The sequence below is a fragment of the Haliotis cracherodii genome, unplaced genomic scaffold, assembly GCF_022045235.1.
Source record: "Haliotis cracherodii isolate W230 unplaced genomic scaffold, xgHalCrac1.p SCAF_18, whole genome shotgun sequence".
NCBI lineage: Eukaryota > Metazoa > Mollusca > Gastropoda > Lepetellida > Haliotidae > Haliotis > Haliotis cracherodii.
This window is the reverse complement of record NW_027266273.1, coordinates 9928219-9949767: the sequence shown is the minus strand read 5'-3', so window position 1 is coordinate 9949767 and position 21549 is coordinate 9928219. Positions and strand designations below refer to the sequence as shown.

The 21549-nt window shown below is 41.4% G+C and overlaps 1 protein-coding gene across 1 annotated transcript in view; it reads left to right on the top strand.

Moving 5' to 3' along the window:
* LOC139465247 (contactin-like) overlaps positions 1 to 21549 on the top strand; it is a 41404-nt gene that overhangs the window by 4555 nt on the left and 15300 nt on the right. The window contains exons 4-12 of the mRNA XM_071246923.1: positions 491 to 645; positions 8170 to 8280; positions 8781 to 9113; positions 10256 to 10351; positions 14036 to 14269; positions 15837 to 15942; positions 17182 to 17369; positions 18631 to 18903; positions 20542 to 20835. Coding sequence (XP_071103024.1) covers positions 491 to 645; positions 8170 to 8280; positions 8781 to 9113; positions 10256 to 10351; positions 14036 to 14269; positions 15837 to 15942; positions 17182 to 17369; positions 18631 to 18903; positions 20542 to 20835 — 1790 coding nt within the window. The remainder of the gene's footprint in view (positions 1 to 490; positions 646 to 8169; positions 8281 to 8780; positions 9114 to 10255; positions 10352 to 14035; positions 14270 to 15836; positions 15943 to 17181; positions 17370 to 18630; positions 18904 to 20541; positions 20836 to 21549) is intronic.

The following is a 21549-nucleotide window of genomic DNA, read 5'->3' as shown; positions in this document are numbered from 1 at the left end:
ACTCACACAAATGACTAAAAAACGTGTTCAAAAATGTTTTCAGTAAAGAAAATCTGTAGCAAAGGCCATAAACCAAAGGTTTGCATAGAGTTAGAAATTCGGCAAACAAACAACAATGGTTACAATTCAACACATAAAAGACATTTGTTTTTGTTAGTCATAAATACGTCACTCGAGCGGGAAGGATTCAAAATATTAATATCATTATTATGATTTTTTAAAATTCAAATATTGAAGAATTAAAAGTACTTTTAGCGGTCAAGTACATGCAATCATGTATTATTATTTGATCTGTTGGGAATAGGGCGGTCGGGTAGCCTAGTGGTTAAAGCGTTCGATTGTAACGCCGAAGACCCGGGTTCGATTCCCGACATGGGTACAATGTGTGAAGCCGTGATATTGCTGGATTATTGCTAAAAGCGGCGTAAAACCATACTCACTCACTCTGTGAGGAATATAATGAACCAGTTATTTCTTCCTGTATCATTAGCGGCACATGGTTCACCTCTGGTATCGTCAACAACATGAACACCGGCGATCTGGTGTGGGAGAGTGACGCCACCGTCATCCTCCCTGACAGGCAGTACTGGCTAAATGAGGAACACAAGAATATGACCGGCAGGAACATCGTCTACATGTATGGAGGTCTGTGCGACAACATTCCGGTATTGTCTCCAACATTCTCGAGCCTTGTTTTAAGTTATATTACAAAGAATCTTAATATTTTGTGTTAAGAATCAGATTTTATGAACATTGATTATATATCACTGTGAAGCATTTGTTCAGGTCAATTTGTCCAAAATGAAAGCAAATGCAATCTGAAGTTTACTTAGAAAACGATATATGAAAAGCTGGACTTCCACATGATAACATTTATTTACAATGTGGGGTTAAGACATTAAGGCAAGAAGTATACATCCCAATGAGTACCCATTATGCTACCATTCATGATGATCTGTTTCTTTATGCATACGCCCAGACTGTCAAAGTCAAAACAAGGTACTTTTGGTCAAGAAATTAGACATTCAGCTTCAGTTATATTGATGGTCTGATATGGTTCAATAAACATTAATAGCCCATTCCATTCCACTGGCCTGCACTGCAAACACGAAAACGTCGTTTTTTTCCGTATATGGTCATTGGACGAAAAAAAGACGTTATTTGGATGCTTTCAAACCATCGTTTTTCCGTCCAAATAACGAGAACGATGTTATTACTTCATTTTTATCTAAAGGCACCCTGTTTTCTGGATCACGGCTCCGTGACTATCCATAACAATTAAGATAAACATTCAGATCAAGTACATGAATGAGTTTTTGTGACGCCACAGTCAATCAAAGACCAATTCGGTGCGGTTTGTTAACACACTTTTACCAGGTCGAACATCGTGGATCTTTATTTTCTACATAAAAAGAATCATAGTTCATATGCTAATCCATCTACGAAAACCGTCTCGCTCAAGATGATCTTACTTGTTGTTAAATCCATCATCTATCCCCCCACTCTCACCCCAACGCTCCCCCGCACACACATACATACATGCACGCACGCACGCGCGCGCACACACACACACACACACACACACACACACACACACACACACACAAGGGATCTAAATAACCTGGACAGGAAATACTTTTGATAGCCTCTTGTCAACACCGCTGCGCTACCACAGAATGTTCGTCCAACTCTGCAGGGGGCATTCTCAGTAGCTTCAAACGCGCCGAAATGTTTTAGCCTTGCATCCAAGATGGTGGACAAGTGAAATCGTATGATTTTTGGCTATTTTAGGTCGATATGTCTTCTTGGATTACCCAATAAAGTCAATTCATGGTTACACGGTCGTGAAGAAGCTTTATAGAGGTTATCACGCGAGTGTGTTTGGGGATGGTAAATATCCTGCATTAGGAATAAACATTGTGTTTAGCGAGCCTTGGCGAGCTAAATACATAGTGTTTATTCCTAATACAGGATATTTACCATCCCCAAACACACAAGCGTGATAACCTCTTTATCATATAATGTCATTCTTTAATTCTGTGCTTCAAAATCGCTTTCCCTCTCTCACAAACATAACCGAAACATTGCGAGTTTTCCTGGAATGCGCGCATTAATAATTATTACGTCACAGGGTAAGTGATGTGTCTGTCAGACAGTGACAGTAGCCAATATAGTCCAACTGAAATAGGTTTCTTATACAGAGGCGAAGCAACATATACGCAAAACAACAATTGTTTTTAATTGCCTTTCGCGGCAATCCATCGGTCTGTCCGCTAGAGTAACTGCCCTTTGTCAAAGGGAAGCTACTCTAACCCTATACTATGAGACGTCACGGCCACGGTCAGATGTTGTTGACAGTCGGTCTGTCCTGTCATAACGATAAGAATTGTAGTCAAATGTACACACAGCGACAAAACGAAACAAGGTAACAATTCAAACATATTTCCGCCAAATCCAACTATTTTAATTTGTGGAGGAGGTTTTAAGCCGCAGAGGTCTACAAGCACAGATATGGCTACTGATCCCACTTGGCTAGGCCTCGTGCCCTCGCCAAATTGTTTCGAAATTTATATCTCCAAAGTTGCCAAACTTATAAAATGCCTTAGCTACGTCACAGTTAAACACAGATTTTCAGTATATTAGACTGTTCTTTTGATAATGATTAGCAATTATCCCTGTAGTTTATCCAGATTCACGATGGTTAATTCTGACTCGATCGCCGAATGACAAGTGCGACGCCATGTTTGTTTATAAACACTGAAAGTAGTCCCTACTTGACCTTTGGTATTTGCATCTCTATCCGCATATGACCCCAACGGATATCGTTTTTATCCGTTGGCTTTATCCTGCCGAGAAACCTACCCATTGTATGATAAATAACACTTATTCATCTCCATCTCCAATAAAGCTACTCGTACTCACATAAAGTTGTAGTCACTTTTTCATTTCCTTAAAAATATATTACGTGTTCATCAATAACAATTAAGATGAACATTAAATTTCCGATACAAGTAAATGAATAAGTGTGTTTTACGCCACAATCAGTCGAAGACCAAAGTTGTCCGGTTTGATGACACACAATCTACCAGGTACCGCATTATGTTAACCCGATCCCCATTTAAGTCTCCTCTGTGTGGAAATTCCTGCCGAAAACGCCCCATGTACCTGGGAATCTCATTGATACATTCATGCGCGGCATTCTTTACCTTAAGAAGATCATAGTAAACATGCTTATCCAACTCGAACTACCATCCCGCTCAAGATGAATGTTTTATGTAATATCCAACAGACACACACACACACACACACACACACACACACACACACACACACCTCGAGAGTCAGTAAGAAACTAGAAATAACTGCCTTTGTTCTGTAAATCTCACCAAGTTTCAGCTTTCGCCTCTTCCTTCGTGGAGAAGGAATACGCCTCTCCTTCAAACCAGAATCATAAGTTATAATGTGCCTACCACAATAAGTTGTGAATACGTAGCCTTGCTGTGGCCAACACACACACACGTGCATGCAAATCGCTATAAAAGTGCAATAATCGTGGACGCGACGTTAAACCCCATTCCACCTCTCCTCACTGTGCAATTTATAATTGCGACCACCATGTTCCAAATAGTCTCAGTGACCGAACGATTGGGAAGTAATTGAAACTTGTGTAAACTGCCGGGCAAAAGTAAGTATACACCCATGTTTGATGCGGGTTAAAAATGACACAAACAAGAAATGGTTATTCGATGGAGATATATTTGCTTCGGGTATCTTAGGCGATACTACATGCAACATATCAATTAGTGTCTCACAACAGGTGACGTGCACATGACCACGGGGATCGCAATTTCACTGGACACAGGAGTGATATTAGAATGGCAGGCATTTTCTTTTGCCCGGTTGTGTGTGTATATATATATATATCCTGGGAATATAATTTTAAACAGTTTGAGAATTGGTGTCGTTATTGTTTTTACTGTTCTAATATATTTGATACTGTACAGCAGTAATGAATAGTTTCCTAGACAGAAAGTATGATCTATGAAACGGTTTCTGGTAGTTCGTAACACGATTTGGGCGACATCCACCTCGTGTCTGCAATCCGACTATCCCCTCTCCCTGGTAAGTTACATCATGTCAAGATGTCTTTGTGTGTCAAGGACGTAAGAAAATCAGCTGATGCCCGATGCTGAAGAACCGTGTTCACAGCTGACCGACTTGGTATATTTCTGCACTGACAGAAACTGGATATACTGACACACAGCCATTATAGATATTTAAATAACCCCTGATCAAATAGATGCCCTTCGTTAGCCTCTGTGTGGAGTACCGTATATACCTGTGATAACGATACGGGTGGCGATGCAAATGCCGACCAAGGTTCTGCAGATGGCACCGGAGTATGTCAAGATTCAACTCTCGGTTGGTCTTCTTACATTATATCTCACAAGGTGGCACTACTGGCCTCGCTAGGTCGTTCATTCATCCACAGGGCTGTGTACATGAATGGCGGCACTTTCTTAAAGCGGTTGTCAAGTCGGGGTTTATGTCATAGGAATTTGACCTCAACCGATTCCAGCAGTCCTGCTTTTATCTGATCCATTGACCGAAGTTTGTGGCTCTGTGACAACACGTACAACAGAAAGTCTTTGTACAGGAGATGCAATGGGCTATTCATGACATATCACAGGCTTTTACGGATTGTGAACCGGCCTCGCGATGTCTAATCCGTTGTCCTCGCATAAATATTAACATATCTTCGAGATCTGTCTGAATGAATGGCGTGACAACATTCAAGAAGTTCTTTAACGGTTATGAGAAATATTTGAATGATTCCTCCACAGAAGCCAAATCTTTAAGTTGTTTGATTCTTCGGTAGCATTTTCAATAAATGTTGTTCACGAGAGGTTCCTGAATACATTAATCGAGATTACGCTATCCGCATGGATGACCTATTCCTGCATAGATATATCTAGATCGGTTACGCCAAGCCGGTGACCCGTACCCAGATAGATCCGGACATACCATTGGAACAGGCACTCACTCACTCACTCACTCACTCACTCACTCACTCACTCAACAATCAATTGAACAATCAATCAACTTAATGAAACAATCAATCAACTTAATAAAACAATACAATCAATATAACAAGTAAATCAATCAATAAAACAACTCAATCAAACAGTTTAATAAAACAGCTCGATCAAACAATTTAATAAAACAACTCAATCAGCTAACACAATCAATCAACCAATCAATTGACTTACTCCAACAATTTATCAATCAAACAATCAATCGTGCTTTCTAAATGCAAGAAAATGGAAATCGAGTGACGGATGCTTGACTCATTATAAGTCTTTGTACGCCATTGTATCGTTGCTAGTGGTACCAGTTACCAGTTTGGGCGAGACGAAGCATTGACGAAGCAAAGAGTTTAATCAGACGTCTCCTTGAGGGGGCATGGTATCACACCTGGTACCTGTGATCCCTGACTAACGGGATGGGGTGGTCAGGCTCGCTGACTTGGTTGATGCATGTCATCGTATCCCAATTGCGTGGATCGATGCTCATGATGTCAATCACTGGATTGTCTGGTCCAGACTCGATTATTTACAGACCGCCGGAATATTGCTGAGTGCGGCGTTAAACACCAAACAAACAAAACAAACAAACAAACCAGGCCAGCAGTTAGACGTATCAACGTATAGTCGTAAATTCTCCTCAGCGTATTATATATCTTGTAAGTGTGTAAACAGGGTGTGTTTGGTAACTTGAGTAGGAAGCACAAGTGCACGAAGGGATGTTATTTCAGATGACAAATAAAAGAGGACAGAATGATTGTGACGCAAATTTAGTGACTGGTGGCCGTGTTGGTTTTCATTATTCGCCAACACACACACGGGTTGAGTCCCGTCGTGATGTGAACCTACACTGTGAGTGAGGCACCCAAACACCAGCACACAAAGTCAGCGATCTAATCCAGCCACCGATGCTTTCACCAAAAATAAAAGTCAGACAACTGTTAGTCCAGATCACGTACTTTGTGTACCCCTCTGACAAGTGAAAAATGGCACGGCTCCCATGACCGAAAGCTTCGAACACACAATGCCATTAAAAACGTGGTCAAATGTAACAAATGTTATATTTGGATAATACTTTCTCAGTAAAGCGTAGATTCTCGTACTTTTTAAGGTTGAGATAATAGACGTTGACGGTTGATTATCAATGGACAAATTAAAGCCAAAACATATCTTATGAATTATTGGTAATGGGCAATGGACAATGGGCAAACGGGAGGCCGGGGTAATTAGCGCCAATTACCTGTTGGCTTCCCTTGTTACGTTCCCTCCTTTGCTATCTTTTTACTTTTGTTGTTTTTACAGGTACATATATATGTTAATTCACCTGATGAAGGAGTAAGTTTTTACTCCGAAACGTTGTGTTCCTCATAATAAAGACCTTGACATACATCCATTTTCTTACTTGGGTGTTATCACTTCTTAATGCCTTCAAAGCCCCCTTGTTTTTAAATGTGGAGATATTTGCGTGGAATATAATATGGTCAGGCTTATAAACTGGGTCTTTGTCTACATGAGCATTTAGACATAAATTTTAAAGCTAAGGAAATTGCTATATCTGCAGTGATGAAGTACACTTTATAGCAAGCTGTTATTTACACTTTAGATGTTCGTAATGGAGATCTGTAACTGAAGTTTATCGTAATTTTCCGCAACTCTCACCTCTTGACCTGCTGAACGTCTTAAGTAGTGCATTCTGATGCCATTGAAAAATTCCAGGCTGCCCTTCTTTCTGTGATGTTTTGACGGATGAAATCTATTGCGTTATAATACTCTCTGTTTGCTGATATTTAATATGTACATATTGTAAAATATTTACGATATTTTAAACGTGTAATTCGATGCATGCAATACAATGTGAACATGAGTGCGGATGCATGGAGGCGGTTATAGTTATAGTTATAGTGCGATGGATGTAGAGGGTAGGAGGGTGTATGTATGTAAGCACGAATTCCGATACATGACGGCGGTTATAGTAACTGTTATAGTTATAGTGCTGTGGATGTAGGGGGTAGGAGGGTGTATGTATGTAAGCAGCACGAATACCGATACATGAAGGCGGTTATAGTTATAGTTATAGTGCGATGGATGTAGGGTGAAGGAGGGTGTATGTATGTAAGCACGAATTCCGATACATGACGGCGGTTATAGTAACTGTTATAGTTATAGTGCTGTGGATGTAGGGGGTAGGAGGATGTGTGTATGTAAGCACGAATACCGATACATGAAGGCGGTTATAGTTATAGTTATAGTGCGATGGATGTAGGGTGAAGGAGGGTGTATGTATGTAAGCACGAATTCCGATACATGACGGCGTTTATAGTAACTGTTATAGTTATAGTGCCATGGATGTAGGGGGTAGGAGGGTGTATGTATGTAAGCACGAATACCGATACATGAAGGCGGTTACAGTTATAGTTATAGTGCGATGGATGTAGGGGGTAGGAGGGTGTATGTATCTTGTTTTAGCAGGGACTTTTTATGAATATGGAAAGGGTTTTGTCGCTTTTATTGTATTGTTTTATGTGGCACAGTGAAGCAGGTGTTGTCTTACAGCACATAAGTTATGAAACTTATGTTGTGTCATTACACAATGAGGCTTGTGAACCGCTAAGATTCATTTGTCAAACGTAGAACGTCCTATACGCACAGTGTGTTAGTGTGCTGTATACATACCTTCACATCTGGTTACACCTGATTCAGCTTTAAATATATGTTTGAATACTCTTGCTTTATGTTTGTTTGTTTGTTTGTTTGTTTGCTTGTTGTTTTACGCCGCACTCTGCAATATTCAAGCTATATGACCGCGATTATATAAATAATCGAGTCTGGACCAGACAATCCAGTGATTGACAGCATGAGCATCGATCCACGCAATTGGGATCGATGATATATATCAACCAAGTCAGTGAGCCTGACCAGCCGATCCCGTTAGTCGCCTTTTACGACAAGCATAGTCGCCTTTTACGGCAAGTATGGGTTGCTGAAGACCTTTTCTACCCCGGAATCTTCACGGGTCTCATGCTTTATACTTTATATACATGCAGCAGTTAGTGCTTTTGTGGAACAATGTGTCTTACCATTTCAGTGACCCAGTACGGTTGGAGCAGGGTTCAAGGGGACAGCAGCCAATCCTCCTATGTGTGTGAGATACATCTGGATGAAGCCTACCGCATTGTGCAGGAGGAGAGAGACTTTGGTAAGCTAATTAGAAGCTTATATATGTAAGGCTTTATTAACAAGCCAAACATTCGTTAATGAAGGCATTTGTTAATCCAGTCCGGTTTAACGGGGTTAACGTTTGTCATATTCATAGTTGGGCACGGGTGTCCCAGTCGTCTAAGACGCCGCAATTCGCTGTGCCTAGTTGCGTCCCTTGGGCACACCAGAATCCTATGATCGTGGGTTCGAATCCCGGTTCGCCGCGATTATGTTTCGAGGTTATTAGCGCCACACCTGTGTTTCACCAAAGTGGTAAAGGTCTAAGACCTGCCTCACTTTGGGCTTTCCTCCCACATCAAGATGATAGGCCGTGATGTAAGTGGAAAACTGTTCAAAGTGTTAAACTCAACTCACTCACTCACTCATATTCATAGTAATATTTTCACAAATGTTCATTTCAGTGTAACGGTGGAGTATTTGCCATGCATAGAATTACATGTTTTCTACTCACATTTGTTTTTCTCACACATATATCAGATTATGGTACGAACATCACGGACCCTAACGATGTTCCCCGAGGGCCCCGACTTATGACGGAACCTTACGATCTTGTGGAGATCGGAGATGCGGTGACAGCCTCCATCGAGTGTGTAGCTACGGCTGTTCCTCCACCTATATACCGAATGTATCACACCTTACAAAATGTCACCATACTGATAACCCCCGATCTCGATGACCGGTACTCGCTAACCAACGGGAAGGTAACAATCGCTGATCCTCGCGAGGACCCGGATGGAGGTCGATACCACTGCGAGGCTGAAAACGAATTTGGAATTGTTGTCAGTAAACAGATGCAGCTGTCCTTCGGCAGTAAGTTTTCGTTGTGTCCTTAAGTTGACTATAATTTTTTGTTTAACGTTGCACTCAGCAATATTCTAGCTATATTACCACGGTCTGTAAATAATCGAGTCTGGACCAGACAATCCAGTGATGGATATCATGAGCATCGATCCACGCAATTAGGATACGATAACATGCATCAGCCAAGTCAGCGGGCCTGGCCCCCCGACCACGTTAGTCGCCTCTTTCGACAAGCATAGTCGCCTTTTACGTCAAGCATGGGCTGCTGAAGACATACTACTTTTAATTTCTGGACGAAAAACATGAAAATAGAAAAGTGCGTGGATCCAGATGTGGGGGTGCGGTTTGGAGGGGGCGCATCCCCATCCCCATCCCCTTTTTTTAAGCATCCTAATGATGATGAGGTATAACATACATCTAAAGCATTTAGTGACTGATGGCAGCTCTTTGGCTAACAAACGCAAAGTTTTCCCAAAATATTTCCATTCATTTTTTTAAAATCTTTTCCCCGATTGGACTTGTACCATATGGTCCCATTTCTGCCCAGGTGAACACTTGACTTGCCTTTGCATGTGTTTATGACGGGTGTCATCGGTTGGCAGGATACTCTTACCCTCTTTTGCGAACACTTGCAATAATCACTCTTTTATAGTAATTCATTAACACATGCTTTTGTTAGTATTTGGAATTTATTTGGATTCAAGTTGGAACCGTACAATGGACTGTGCTTTTAGCAGATGGAGCAAATTCCATATACATTTCTCATAATTATGGAAAGAGTTTTGACCCTTATTTGTACAGAACTAAGATTTCATCCCGTCAGTGACAAACAGGATGTCGAATGCAATTCCCTATTTTGACTTGTATCATATGTTCCCGTGATTTTTCATGTGAACAACTGACTATCCCTTGTGTGTATTTGTGTGAAAGGTCATTTTTTTCGCGAACACCTGGTGTCATCTCTATTTGATAGTGATTAATAAACACATGCTCATAATATAGTTGGAATTGTACACCAAACTTTTAGCAGAGATTTCTAGTGATTATGGAAGTAAATTTGTCGGACTGTGCTGTTAGCAGATGGAGAAAGACATTTCTTGTGCGAAGATTGTCCACGGTTGAATAATTATAATAACTTCATCTTATTCCAGACTTGGCCGAGTTTTCCAACATTGGAAGGGAGCCTGTCCGTGCAGTACGACATAGTTACGCCATAATTAATTGTGTACCTCCCTTGGGAAAGCCAGGTTGGTTAACAGTCTGGAGCTGGGTGTCCAACGATTGTATATTCTGAGTTTTCTGGGTTTTTTTGTTGTTTGCTGTTGTTGTTTGTTTGGAGTTTTTTTGGTTATTTATATATTTATTTATTTATTTATTGATTTATTTATTTATTTATTTATTTATTTATCTATTTATTTATTGGGGGGGGGGGGGGGGGGGGGCAATTTCCTTTTGTTTCAAGAAAGATCCTTATTAGAGTTTCAGTGCTGGAAATATTGGGCTGAAACTGATTTTCAAAATAAATTGAAAAATAAACCTTAATCATTCACACTTACACACAGACTAACACATTCGCACCTAGAAATCATACATGAGTGCCATGAGACAACTATGCAGTACACAAGATTTGTAAAATACAAAATTCAGTAGTTAGTTGGGGAAGCAGTACATAAAGTTAACCAGCAAAAAAACAGTGATACAGTGCCCACTTAGTATGAAATTTCGAAAGAGAATTTTTACTTACATTATATTTCTTTAATGTAATATCTTTCATTCAATTCCTTTTTGAAATGTTTAAAAATTGGTTCTACCTTATTACATCTGCATTTATAAATGTAAAGTTTTGATAAAAGTAAAATCAGATATAATGATATCATCAGTATTTATAGCATTACTACAGCCAAATATTATCGGATCACAATTATCAGTTAACCAAATAAAAAATAATTCCAAAAACATTCCATATTTCTACATTCCGAAAATGAAATGGTTCAGATTCTCTTCGTTTTCTTCACAAATAGTGCAACAAAGGTGGTTAGCAATGTACAGTTTATGCACCCATTTGTTGTCAATATTATGTGTTAAATTCTAAACTGAAGCCATCTAAGCCTAGTGTCCTGTATTGTCTTAAAATAATTCTTATATTCCGTTTAAATTCACTTTGAAATTGTCCTTTCCCTTTTGGCCTGGTAATACCAACAACACGTCGTAGATATATTATGTGTAATAATCTACTTTAGGTCTTTTTTACATGAAAAAAGCTTCCTTTTAGTAGGTGTAAAAACATTGGAGTACTTGCATTAACTTAATCAATATGTAAATGCTTCAGATAACCTTTGATTCAGTTTAGAACATCATAAAAGTCAAGAAAAGACACATTGAGTTGAAGACACATTGTGTTGAATCTGATAGGGACTAAAATTCACCATTCTCATCAATCTATTTCTGTTTGATGGTAGTAAAGCGTCCCTTGAAGAGAGTGTAAGTACATTAAATATGTTTGCTTGAATTCTGGACTGAGGATAAAGTTTGATAAATCCCAGGTTGTTTGGTTGGGTTCCATGAAAAAATAGTCACGTGCGTCTTTTACATGACTGCAAACTTAATGGAATCCGTCGATTTTTAAAACATTTGGTGTTATTTTTAGTACAAATATGTAAAAAAAAAAATGGGTGAACTGAATTATGATAAGCTCCGTGCGATAAATAATAATAATAATAATCATCATCATCATAATCATAATAATAAGGGCATCATCATCATCATCATCATAATCATAATAATAAGTGCATTTATAATGCGCCAGATTCCATTCACCAAGTGGATGCTCATAGCGCTACACTATTATTACCCCGGTCAATGGATCGATTACACAAAATATTAATAAGTGGAAGAGGAGTATCATTACCCCGCTTGGTAGAATAGCAATAATAAGGTCTCAGTAGATTTCAAAATTGAATTTTTTACTGTTAACTCTTCCTAACCCTCTGCATGTTTTTCTAAGCAACTACATGGGCGCTTGTTTAAAATTCTGAGGAATCAAAAGAAAGAGAAATTATTTGTAAACCTGTTCAAAAAGGTGGTTGGGGAATGGTTATTTTTTCATCATGTCAATTAAGGCTCTGAAGGTTTCATTTATCCGAACAGATTTGAAGAATATGCCAAATGGCAAAAGATGCTAGTGTCCTAGTTTCCAACTTTCAAAGACATTTTGTTGGACTTTTTCCAAAAAAACATATAAAGTAGTACGAATTACATTTGTTTGGAAGGATTGTTTGGTGGCATTCCATGAATTTGGTTGAGCAGTTGTTACTTGTTTTCTTACAGCATTTTCTGGCAGGACGAATAATTCTCACGTTCCCATAAGCAAATGTCCATTTTTCAAAACAAAATGGGTAGAGAGAGGTATTTTACAAATCTGTATATTCTTGGCTGAAAACATAACGATATAATTGTTATTGTAATTGTCTTTCCCAAGAACAGTCCTGTCCCTACAACCAACAATGCGTGCGATACCGGTTGGCCTATTGTCTCTACATTTACTGAAATGCGAATGGCTGCATATACGTGTATCTGATTCTGTTGCATTGCTGTTGCAATGTTTACCGGGGCGACGGATGACCCAGTTGTCAAAGGCGCCGCGATTTGCTGTGCAGAGTTGCGTCCCTTGGGCACGCCAGAAACCTATGATATGTTTCTAGGTTTGTCAGCACCATACCCGTGCTCGTGGGTTTCACCGAAGTTGTAAACCTGCATCACTTCGGGCTTTTCTCCCACATTAAGCTGACACTCCGTAATATAACTGGAATACTGTTCAAAACGGCGTTAATCCCAACTCGCCCACTCACTGCAATGTTTAACAGGAGGGATTCGGGTCGCGTTAACGTTGGAGTGAGTTGGGTATTACGCCGCTTAAGCAGTATTATATCAGTATTCCAAAGGTATTGCAAAGGCAAGATAGATAATGAAACAACTAATATAGTCACCAATTTGGTACGATCCATAAAAATGATTTGTTGAAAAGGTAGAAATAAATCCTCTGTTGTTGGTGTTAACCAGACAATCAGTGACAGAAGCTCAGACTCTAAACATTCACACCATGCAGTACTATTGGAATCAGTCAAAGTGCACTGTTTTTACTCAGAACAGAATGTACGACCCAACAATAAACGTAGAACTTTATATTTCTTTGTTCATACATGATTATGCAACGGGTGCCACCGGTGGGGCAGGCTACGCTCACCTTTTCGCAAACACCTGGTATCATCACTATTTGAGAGTGTTTCATAAGCACATGCTCATGACATAGCCGGAACTGTACAATCGACTTAGATATGTCTTATGAATATGGAAAGGGTTCTGTCCTTTTTCTCATGATCTGCATGCTGTATGAACTTAGCAATACACAACTGTCTGTATGGATTAGAATACAATTTTGTTCAGCTCAACATCAGGATGTTTTGGACTTATAACACCAATTTGAATAAGACTATAAGCTCTCAAAATAGCGGGTTTTAAGAACCGTTTTTTCTCTCTGATATTTGAATACGAGCAAGTCTTTGACCCAAGTTAATTCTGTGAGGCGATGAAGATAAAGGCAGAACTCAAACATAGTGAGGCCTTATTTTGGGTCACGGTCTGGCTCGAAGTCTTTTTGGGATTTATTTGTTTTACCAATAATCTGATCAAGCGAAAGGTCCAACACTTACACGTGTTAAAAAGACAAAAAAAATGGCTAGTTGTCACCCAGTTGAACAGGTCCGATGATGCCCATGCCAATATATCACAGTTTTTCAGACATTAAGTCTTTGACATTTCCAGTTGGCCAAATTGTGCTCTTATCCTACCGTCCTTTTGGGAAGAAATGCTACCATAGGGTCCTTATTAAAGAAAGAATGAATACTTCATAACCTTATGCATATTGTTTAAAGCTGTAGCCTACAACTGGCTGAAAAGCAGCGGCAGTAACTTCATCCGCACGGACATCAACCCTCACATCTTCATCTCCTACAACGGCAAGCTGTACTTCAGTGAAGTGACGGACACTGACGAGACGTACTATAGGTGTGTGGTGAAGCTGATCTCTGACAGCAGTGCCGTCATTGGCTCCCACCAGCCTCCCAGTCGACTCAGCATGCCTATCGATCTCCAGCTTATTGATGACTGTAAGTTACATCGAAATATTCACCCGTGAAGATCCAGGGTAGAATAGGTCTTCAGCAACCCATGCTTGCCGTAAAAGGCGACTATGCTTGTCGTAAGAGCCGACTAACGGGATCGGTTGGTCAGACTCACTGACTTGGCTGATGCATGTCAACTTATCCCAATTGCGTGGATCGATGCTCATGATATTAATCACTGGATTGTTTGGTCCAGACTCGATATTTTACTGACCGTCGTCATATAGCTGGAATATGCTGAGTGCGGCGTTAAGCAACAAACCAACCAACCAACATCGAAATATTTACACAAACTCCATGTTGATGAAGTAGTAATTACATACAAGGGCAGTGAAAACAGGCTATCCAGTTCATAATCTTATGGTTCTGAAGCAGGAAAGTGTGTCTGTGTGTGTTGTCATGGAGTTGAGCTCCTGAGACTAGGGTGTTAATAAATGTAAATACAGAAATGATATACAACGTGGTAAAGGTTCACAGTTGTATTATTTTCAGCTAGATATGATTAACGAGAGTGGATGGAGCCCAATACTCGCAGTCAAAGAACAAAGATAATTAACCAGTGAACAAATGGGCAGGATCGTTGATCGTTGTTGTTTAACGCCGCACTACAATATTCCAGCTATATGACAATCCAGTAAATGACATCATGAGCAATGATGTACACAACTGAGATACGATGATTTGCAGCAACCAAGTTAACATGAGTTGCTGAAGACCTATTCTATCCCGGATCATCACGGGGCTTGTGTGTGTGTGTGTGTGTGTGTGTGTGTGTGTGTGTGTGTGTGTGTGTGTGTGTGTGTGTGTGTGTGTGTGTGTGTGTGCCGTGTGTGTGTGTGTGTGTGTGCCGTGTGTGTGTGTGTGTGTGTGTGTGTGTGTGTGTGTGTGTGTGTGTGTGTGTGTGTGTGTGTGTGTGTGTGTGTGTGTGTGTGAATGTTTGTTTGGCTCAAGCGAAGGTGAGGGATCCATAATACGTGAATTTTGTCATATCAGTTTGATACACACTTGAATGCAATACCATCAATAGTTTATATACTTTAATATAAGCTGTGGTAACAAGGTAATGTATTCTGTATTGTATAAACAGTGTCCAGAAACCAAGAGGGTAAACAATTATAGCCGGTGGCGTCATTCCTTTGTGACGTCATTATAAACTGCAGAATGATTTTTCAGTTGTGGAGCACTAAAACATCAGGCTCAATCAGCCGCATGACCGCACTATATAAGTAAAAAAATCTTGAACGAGACTTTAAACCCAATTTCACATCGCCACACCTCACCTATATTCTATACAGTTTGCGGGGCGGTTGGGTAGCCTAGTAGTTAAGGCCTACACTCGTCACGCCGAATACCCGGGTTCGATTCCCCACATTGGTACAGTGGGAAGCCAATTTCTTGTGTCCCCCCGCCGTGATATTGCTGGAATATTGCTAAAAGCGGCGTAAAACCCTCCCTCCCTTCTATACAGTTTGCATTTAATGTTTCTTCTGTATGTATGTTCATACTCTTCAATAACTGGTTACACATATTGGTGCATTTACATTTCTTTCAGTATCAACAGACTGGGGTCCGGAAATAGCCAATGACTTCGTGGCATCCTTCCCACGTCTTCCCAAGCGAGGGCAAAGGGTCCGTCTTGAGTGCTTAGCTTATGGAACGTGAGCATGTTTTTCAAATGAACATTATGTAGCTATTCGATTATGACATTATGACATTATGACATTTTTCGGCGTTGACGTTTGACATTTCCAACTCGTGAGTGAGCGACTGAGTTGGGGATGACAGTATGTCATGTATATCACGTAGTGTTTCATTCATGTGATTGCACAACGGAAGACAGGTCATAGAAATGTACCACTAAGCACGGGTATCATGCTGATTTATCAATATTATTATCCACTCGGGTCGACTCCGCCTATTCCACTAACTGCATGTACATAACATGTCTTTATATGCATTTAGAGAGAGTGAGTTGGGTTTAACGCCGCTTTTAACATTATTCCAGTTATATCACGGCGTGTCAGCTTAATGTGAGAGGAAAGCCCGAAGTGATGCAGGTCTTAGACGTTTACTACTTCGTTGAAACCCACGAGCACGGGTATGGTGCTGACAAACCTAGAAAAATAATCGGGGCGAACCGGGAATCACAATTTGGCCAACTGGAAATTAAAAGATTTAATGCATGGAAAACTGTGATATATTGGCATGGACATTATCGAACCTGTTCAATTGGGTGACAACTAGCCATTTTTTTTGTCTTTTTAACATTTGTAAGTGTTGGACTTTTCACTTGATCAGATTATTGGTAAAACAAATAAATCCAAAAAGACTTCGAGCCAGACCATGACCCAAAATAAGGCCTCACTCTGTTTGAGTACTGCCTTTATCTTCATCTCCTCACAGAATTAACTTGGGTCAAAGACTTGCTCGTATTCAAATGTCAAAGAGAAAAAACGTTTTTTAAAAACCGCTATTTTGAGAGATTATAGTCCTTTTCAAATTGGTGTCATAAGTCCAAAACATCCTGATGTTGAGCTGAACAAAGTCTTATTCTAATTCATATGGGCAGTTGTGTATTGCTAAGTTCATACATCATGCAGATCATGAGAAAAAGGGCCTTTATCACTTTCACGACAGAACCCTTTCCATATTCCTAAGAAATCTCTGCTAAGAAGATTGTACCATTCCGACTATATCATGAGCATGTGCTTGTGAAATACTCTCAAATAGTGATGATACCAGGTGTTGCGAAAAGATGGAACCTGACCCACCTTTTTAGACTGCAAATCGTTAATTCTAAGTACAAGGTAATGCAACTCCCAAGTCGCCTTTATCTTGAACCAGATTTCGTTGTCAGCAATGAGATTTTGTAGCAATATGGAATCGTGTTTGTTCAGGATGCCTATCGCATACTCCTGGCAGCGTGAGGGTGGATTACCGATGCCTCTTTCCACTGTGCTGGATGATCACAACCGGATCTTGTATATCGATAATGTCCAGCTGGAGGATGCTGGGAATTACACGTGTCATGCCAAACGAGGTTCGTCCGGAAGTGATCAGAAGTCCTTCTATCTGAAGGTCGAAGGTACAACTTGAAGTTTAAATGTCCTTTTTTAGCTCTGATTATGATTGATGAAGAGTACATTAATTTGTGAAGAAGGTTAAATGTTTACGCCGTGTTAAGATGCCATTAACATGTGATTTCTCGGACCCGTGAAGATGCAGGGTAGAATTATGCTTGCCGTAAAAGGTGACTATGCTTGTTGTAAGGGGCGACTAACGGGATCGGGTGGTCAGGCTAGCTGACTTGGCATGTCATCGTATCGCAATTGCGTGGATCGATGCTCATGATGTCAATCTTTTGTTTGTCTGGTCCAGACTCGATTGTTTACAGACCTAGATACCATTTATTGCCTGCTCGCAACAAAGCGCTCGTAGCACTGCGACAATCGTAAAACACATTCTTTAACATTGCATTTTGAGTCAGGGCAAGAGACCGGGTGCTAAAGCCCTATGACCTGGCTAATGTAATGCTTTCGTACTCGTATATTGTTCATGCTTCTAGATACTGGTTTACTGGTCCAGATTTGACTATTTACAGGCCAATGTAATATAGCTAGACTCACTGCGGCGTTAAACAACATTCACTCACTCACTGTAAAACAGGTGAGGTGAAATGGGGTTTAAGGTCGCGTCCAAGATTATTGCACTTATATAACGACGTGCATGCACGTGTGTGTGTGGCTCCGAGCCGACCAGTCCTTGTTTTAGCCCCTTAATGCCGAGCGACAGACAGGGTAACAACAAGTACCATCTTTTAACGTCTTTTGGTATGACGCGGCCGGGGATCGAACCCCGGACCTTCCGCTCTCCGGGCGGACGCTCTACCACTAGACCACGGAGGCGGTCCACTGTAACACAGACATACACAAGTCATGGAACTGTGATCGCCTATACATGTGTGTATTTTGGTTCTGGTTAGCAGCCACCAACACATGTTTTCTCTGTAGTCTAGGGGGCACGGGTGGCCCATGAGGGTTCGAATCCAGGTTCGCCCCGATTATGTTTCTAGGTTTGTCAGCACTATACCCGTGCTCGTGGGTTTCACCGAACTGGTAAACGTCTAAGACTAAGACCTGCATCACTTCGGGCTCCCCCACCCCCACCCCAACACATTAAGCTGACACTCCGAGATAGAACTGGAAAAACCCAACTCACTCACTCACTCACTCACTCACTCACTCACTCACTCACTCACTCACTCACTCACTCACTCACTCACTCACTCACTCACTCACTCACTCACTCACTCACTCACTCACTCACTCACTCACTCTGTGATCTAGCTATCCCGTACTTCATCTACCCACTCCGGGACCAGCACGCCGACATCAACAGTAAACTCACCTGGCGCTGTGACGCCCGGGCTGTACCCAACCCAACCTACAGGTGGCTCAAGAACGGCCAACCCTTGAACTCTGTTCCCGGGGACGTCACCATCTCGGGCAATATCCTCACCATCAACTCCCTCGACCCGCAGAGACACAGTGACATGTACCAGTGCTCGGCTACAAATATTCATGGTGTGGCCTACAGCAGTGGTCAACTCAGGGTCCTCGGTGAGTGGAATATACTGTTATGCAACATTTGCTGTAAATTATTTTCTAATTGAAAAATACTTTTCCTTTTATTTATGCACGTATGTAAAGGTAGTTAGTTTAATTCATTATAAAGGTTACAGGCCAAAGTACATGATAGATACATGTAAACAAACGGGCAAAAGAAATGTCACCAAACAAGTTTCTGGTCTAAAACAAAACAGACGCAATATTTAGTTACAGTTGACGTCTGATTATAAGAAAACAATTATTCAAAAACGGTATTTGAAAATGACAAGATCAAAAACCATGTACAAAACGTTCTGCAGACACGTTTATCTTGCTGGGTGCACTGTCCAGTATTCGATCACACCCGCAGAATCGACGTCGATCTCTTTTATAGTCCCGTGCTACACACGTGGCTTAGTATCGGATGTGACCCCCTCCGGCAACGATACAGGCCCTAACACGACGTCGAATTGACTACACGAGTCTCCTGGCATCCTGGGTAGGGACCCTATGCCATTCTTCCAGCAGGGCAATTGTCCCAGATGTGCTCTATGGGTCACGCTGTTGGCGTTCAGAAAGTCGCTAGTGACTCGAGCTGTGTGAGGGGTGGCGTTGTCCTGTTGAAACATCGACCGTGGGTTGCGTTGCAGGAAAGGCAGTACCACAGGCCGCAAAACCTCATCAATGTAACGACGTGCAGTGAGATTTCCGTCGATGATGACCAGATGTGTTTCTCTGCTGCCACTGATGTACAGTCCTGGCCCATCTCAGTCCCTGATGTAGGTGTAGAAACGTTAACGTCATGCCCTTGAATGGTCGATAGGCGCGGAGACCATAGAGGCGGAGTCGTCTAGCAACGGTCCTTCTGCTGACTGGTCGTCCAAGGCAGTTTGCAGATGATGACGTCACAGTTAGGAATCTGGACCTTAGGTCAAGCACCCGTATGTTCCGGTCTTCCTGTAGGGTCGTGACCTTGGGTCTTCCCCTCCTCGGCCAGTTTGCCTGTGACGTGTGACAAGTCTGGCGATGGTGCACTTGAATCAGCCCATGATCCTGGCAACATGCTCTTGTGTCGCTCCCATTTGCAACATACCGATGGCTCTCTCCCTCTGCTCTGCGGTTAGTCGAGGCATGTTCGTTGTTTTAAACGATTTCATGTGATGAGAGAGTACAATCCTGCTCAGGTTTTATACCAGAATTTCATACGGGTAACTTTGTGCACATTTTGTATTTTTTAGTTATTAAATTCACTTTTATCGCGAATCATGTGAAGCACGTGCACATGTTCAAAGGGAATAGGTAAGTTGCATTCGTGCTATGTGTTCCCAACTGTGTTCGTGCTGTTTGGCAAATTTGTTGAAAACTGACGACCATTATTTATTTGGTGGTATTTCTTTTGCCCGCTAGTTTATCATATATGAAATGGCGGTACAGTGACAAGGGGTTAAGAGTGCATTGACATGAATATATCTATTAAATCATTTAACATTTTGAATTTAAACAGAGCTCATTGTCAAATAGCATCCCTATTCAAGCATTAATTTTTGTTACAGTCATAATAGATCGTACCAAATCCTTGAAGAAAACAATGGCTGCCATTGTTGTGAATGTACGAATCTAACAAATGCATTTGTAATTATATGACCTCAGCCTTTGCACCCTCCTTCGTGAAGCATCCCCTTGAACCCACTATTATGGGGTCTGTGGGGGGCAACGTGACAATCATCTGTAACCCGGAGGCTGCGCCATTCCCCACGTACAATTGGGCCAAAGATGGGAGTGACCTTAACCTTCCTGACGGGGATTCAACATCACGTGTCCGGAAGTTGAAGAACGGGAACCTGTTTATCTCCCCTGGCCAGTTATCCGACAGTGGGCGCTATGACTGCACTGCACAGAATGTGTATGGCTCGGCTACCAGCTCAGGTCAACTGACCGTAATAAGTATGTAGAAGTTCTGTTCAGTTTGTATAGTTCATTGGTCACAGTGTTATGTGGATGTGATTTACGTATTAATTTGAAATTTGCCGGAACCATCCCAGCCAAAAACCCATTGTCAGAGCCAAACCCCCAACCAAGTGAACCCTCTCACTCGCCCACTCGCCAACTCACCCACTAACCCATTAACACACTCAACCAGACACCTACTCACTCGACCCACTCTCACTCACTCACTCACTCACTCACTCACTCACTCACTCACTCACCCACCCACCCACTCACTCACTCACTCATCCACCCCCCCCACTCACAGGTGGCACAAGTGGTCCAGTGACCTTAAGTGCCACTACTTGCAGATACGCGTTCAGATTCGTCCCGATTTTTTGTTTCTCAGCACCATGTCTGTGCAGCAAAATATTAAACGCCTGAACCTGCATCATTCGGACCAGACCCGTGAAGATCCGGGGTAGAATAGGTCTTCAGCAACCCATGCTTGCCGTAAAAGGCGACTATGCTTGTCGTAAAATGCGACTTAAGGGATCGGGTGATCAGGCTAGCTGACTTGGTTGATACATGTCATCTATCCCATCAATCTGGATCGATGCTCATGATATCAATCACTGGATTGTCTGGTCCAGACTCGATTATTTGCAGACCGCCGTCATATAGCTGGAATATTGCTGAGTGCGGCGTTAAACAACAAAGCAACCAACCAAC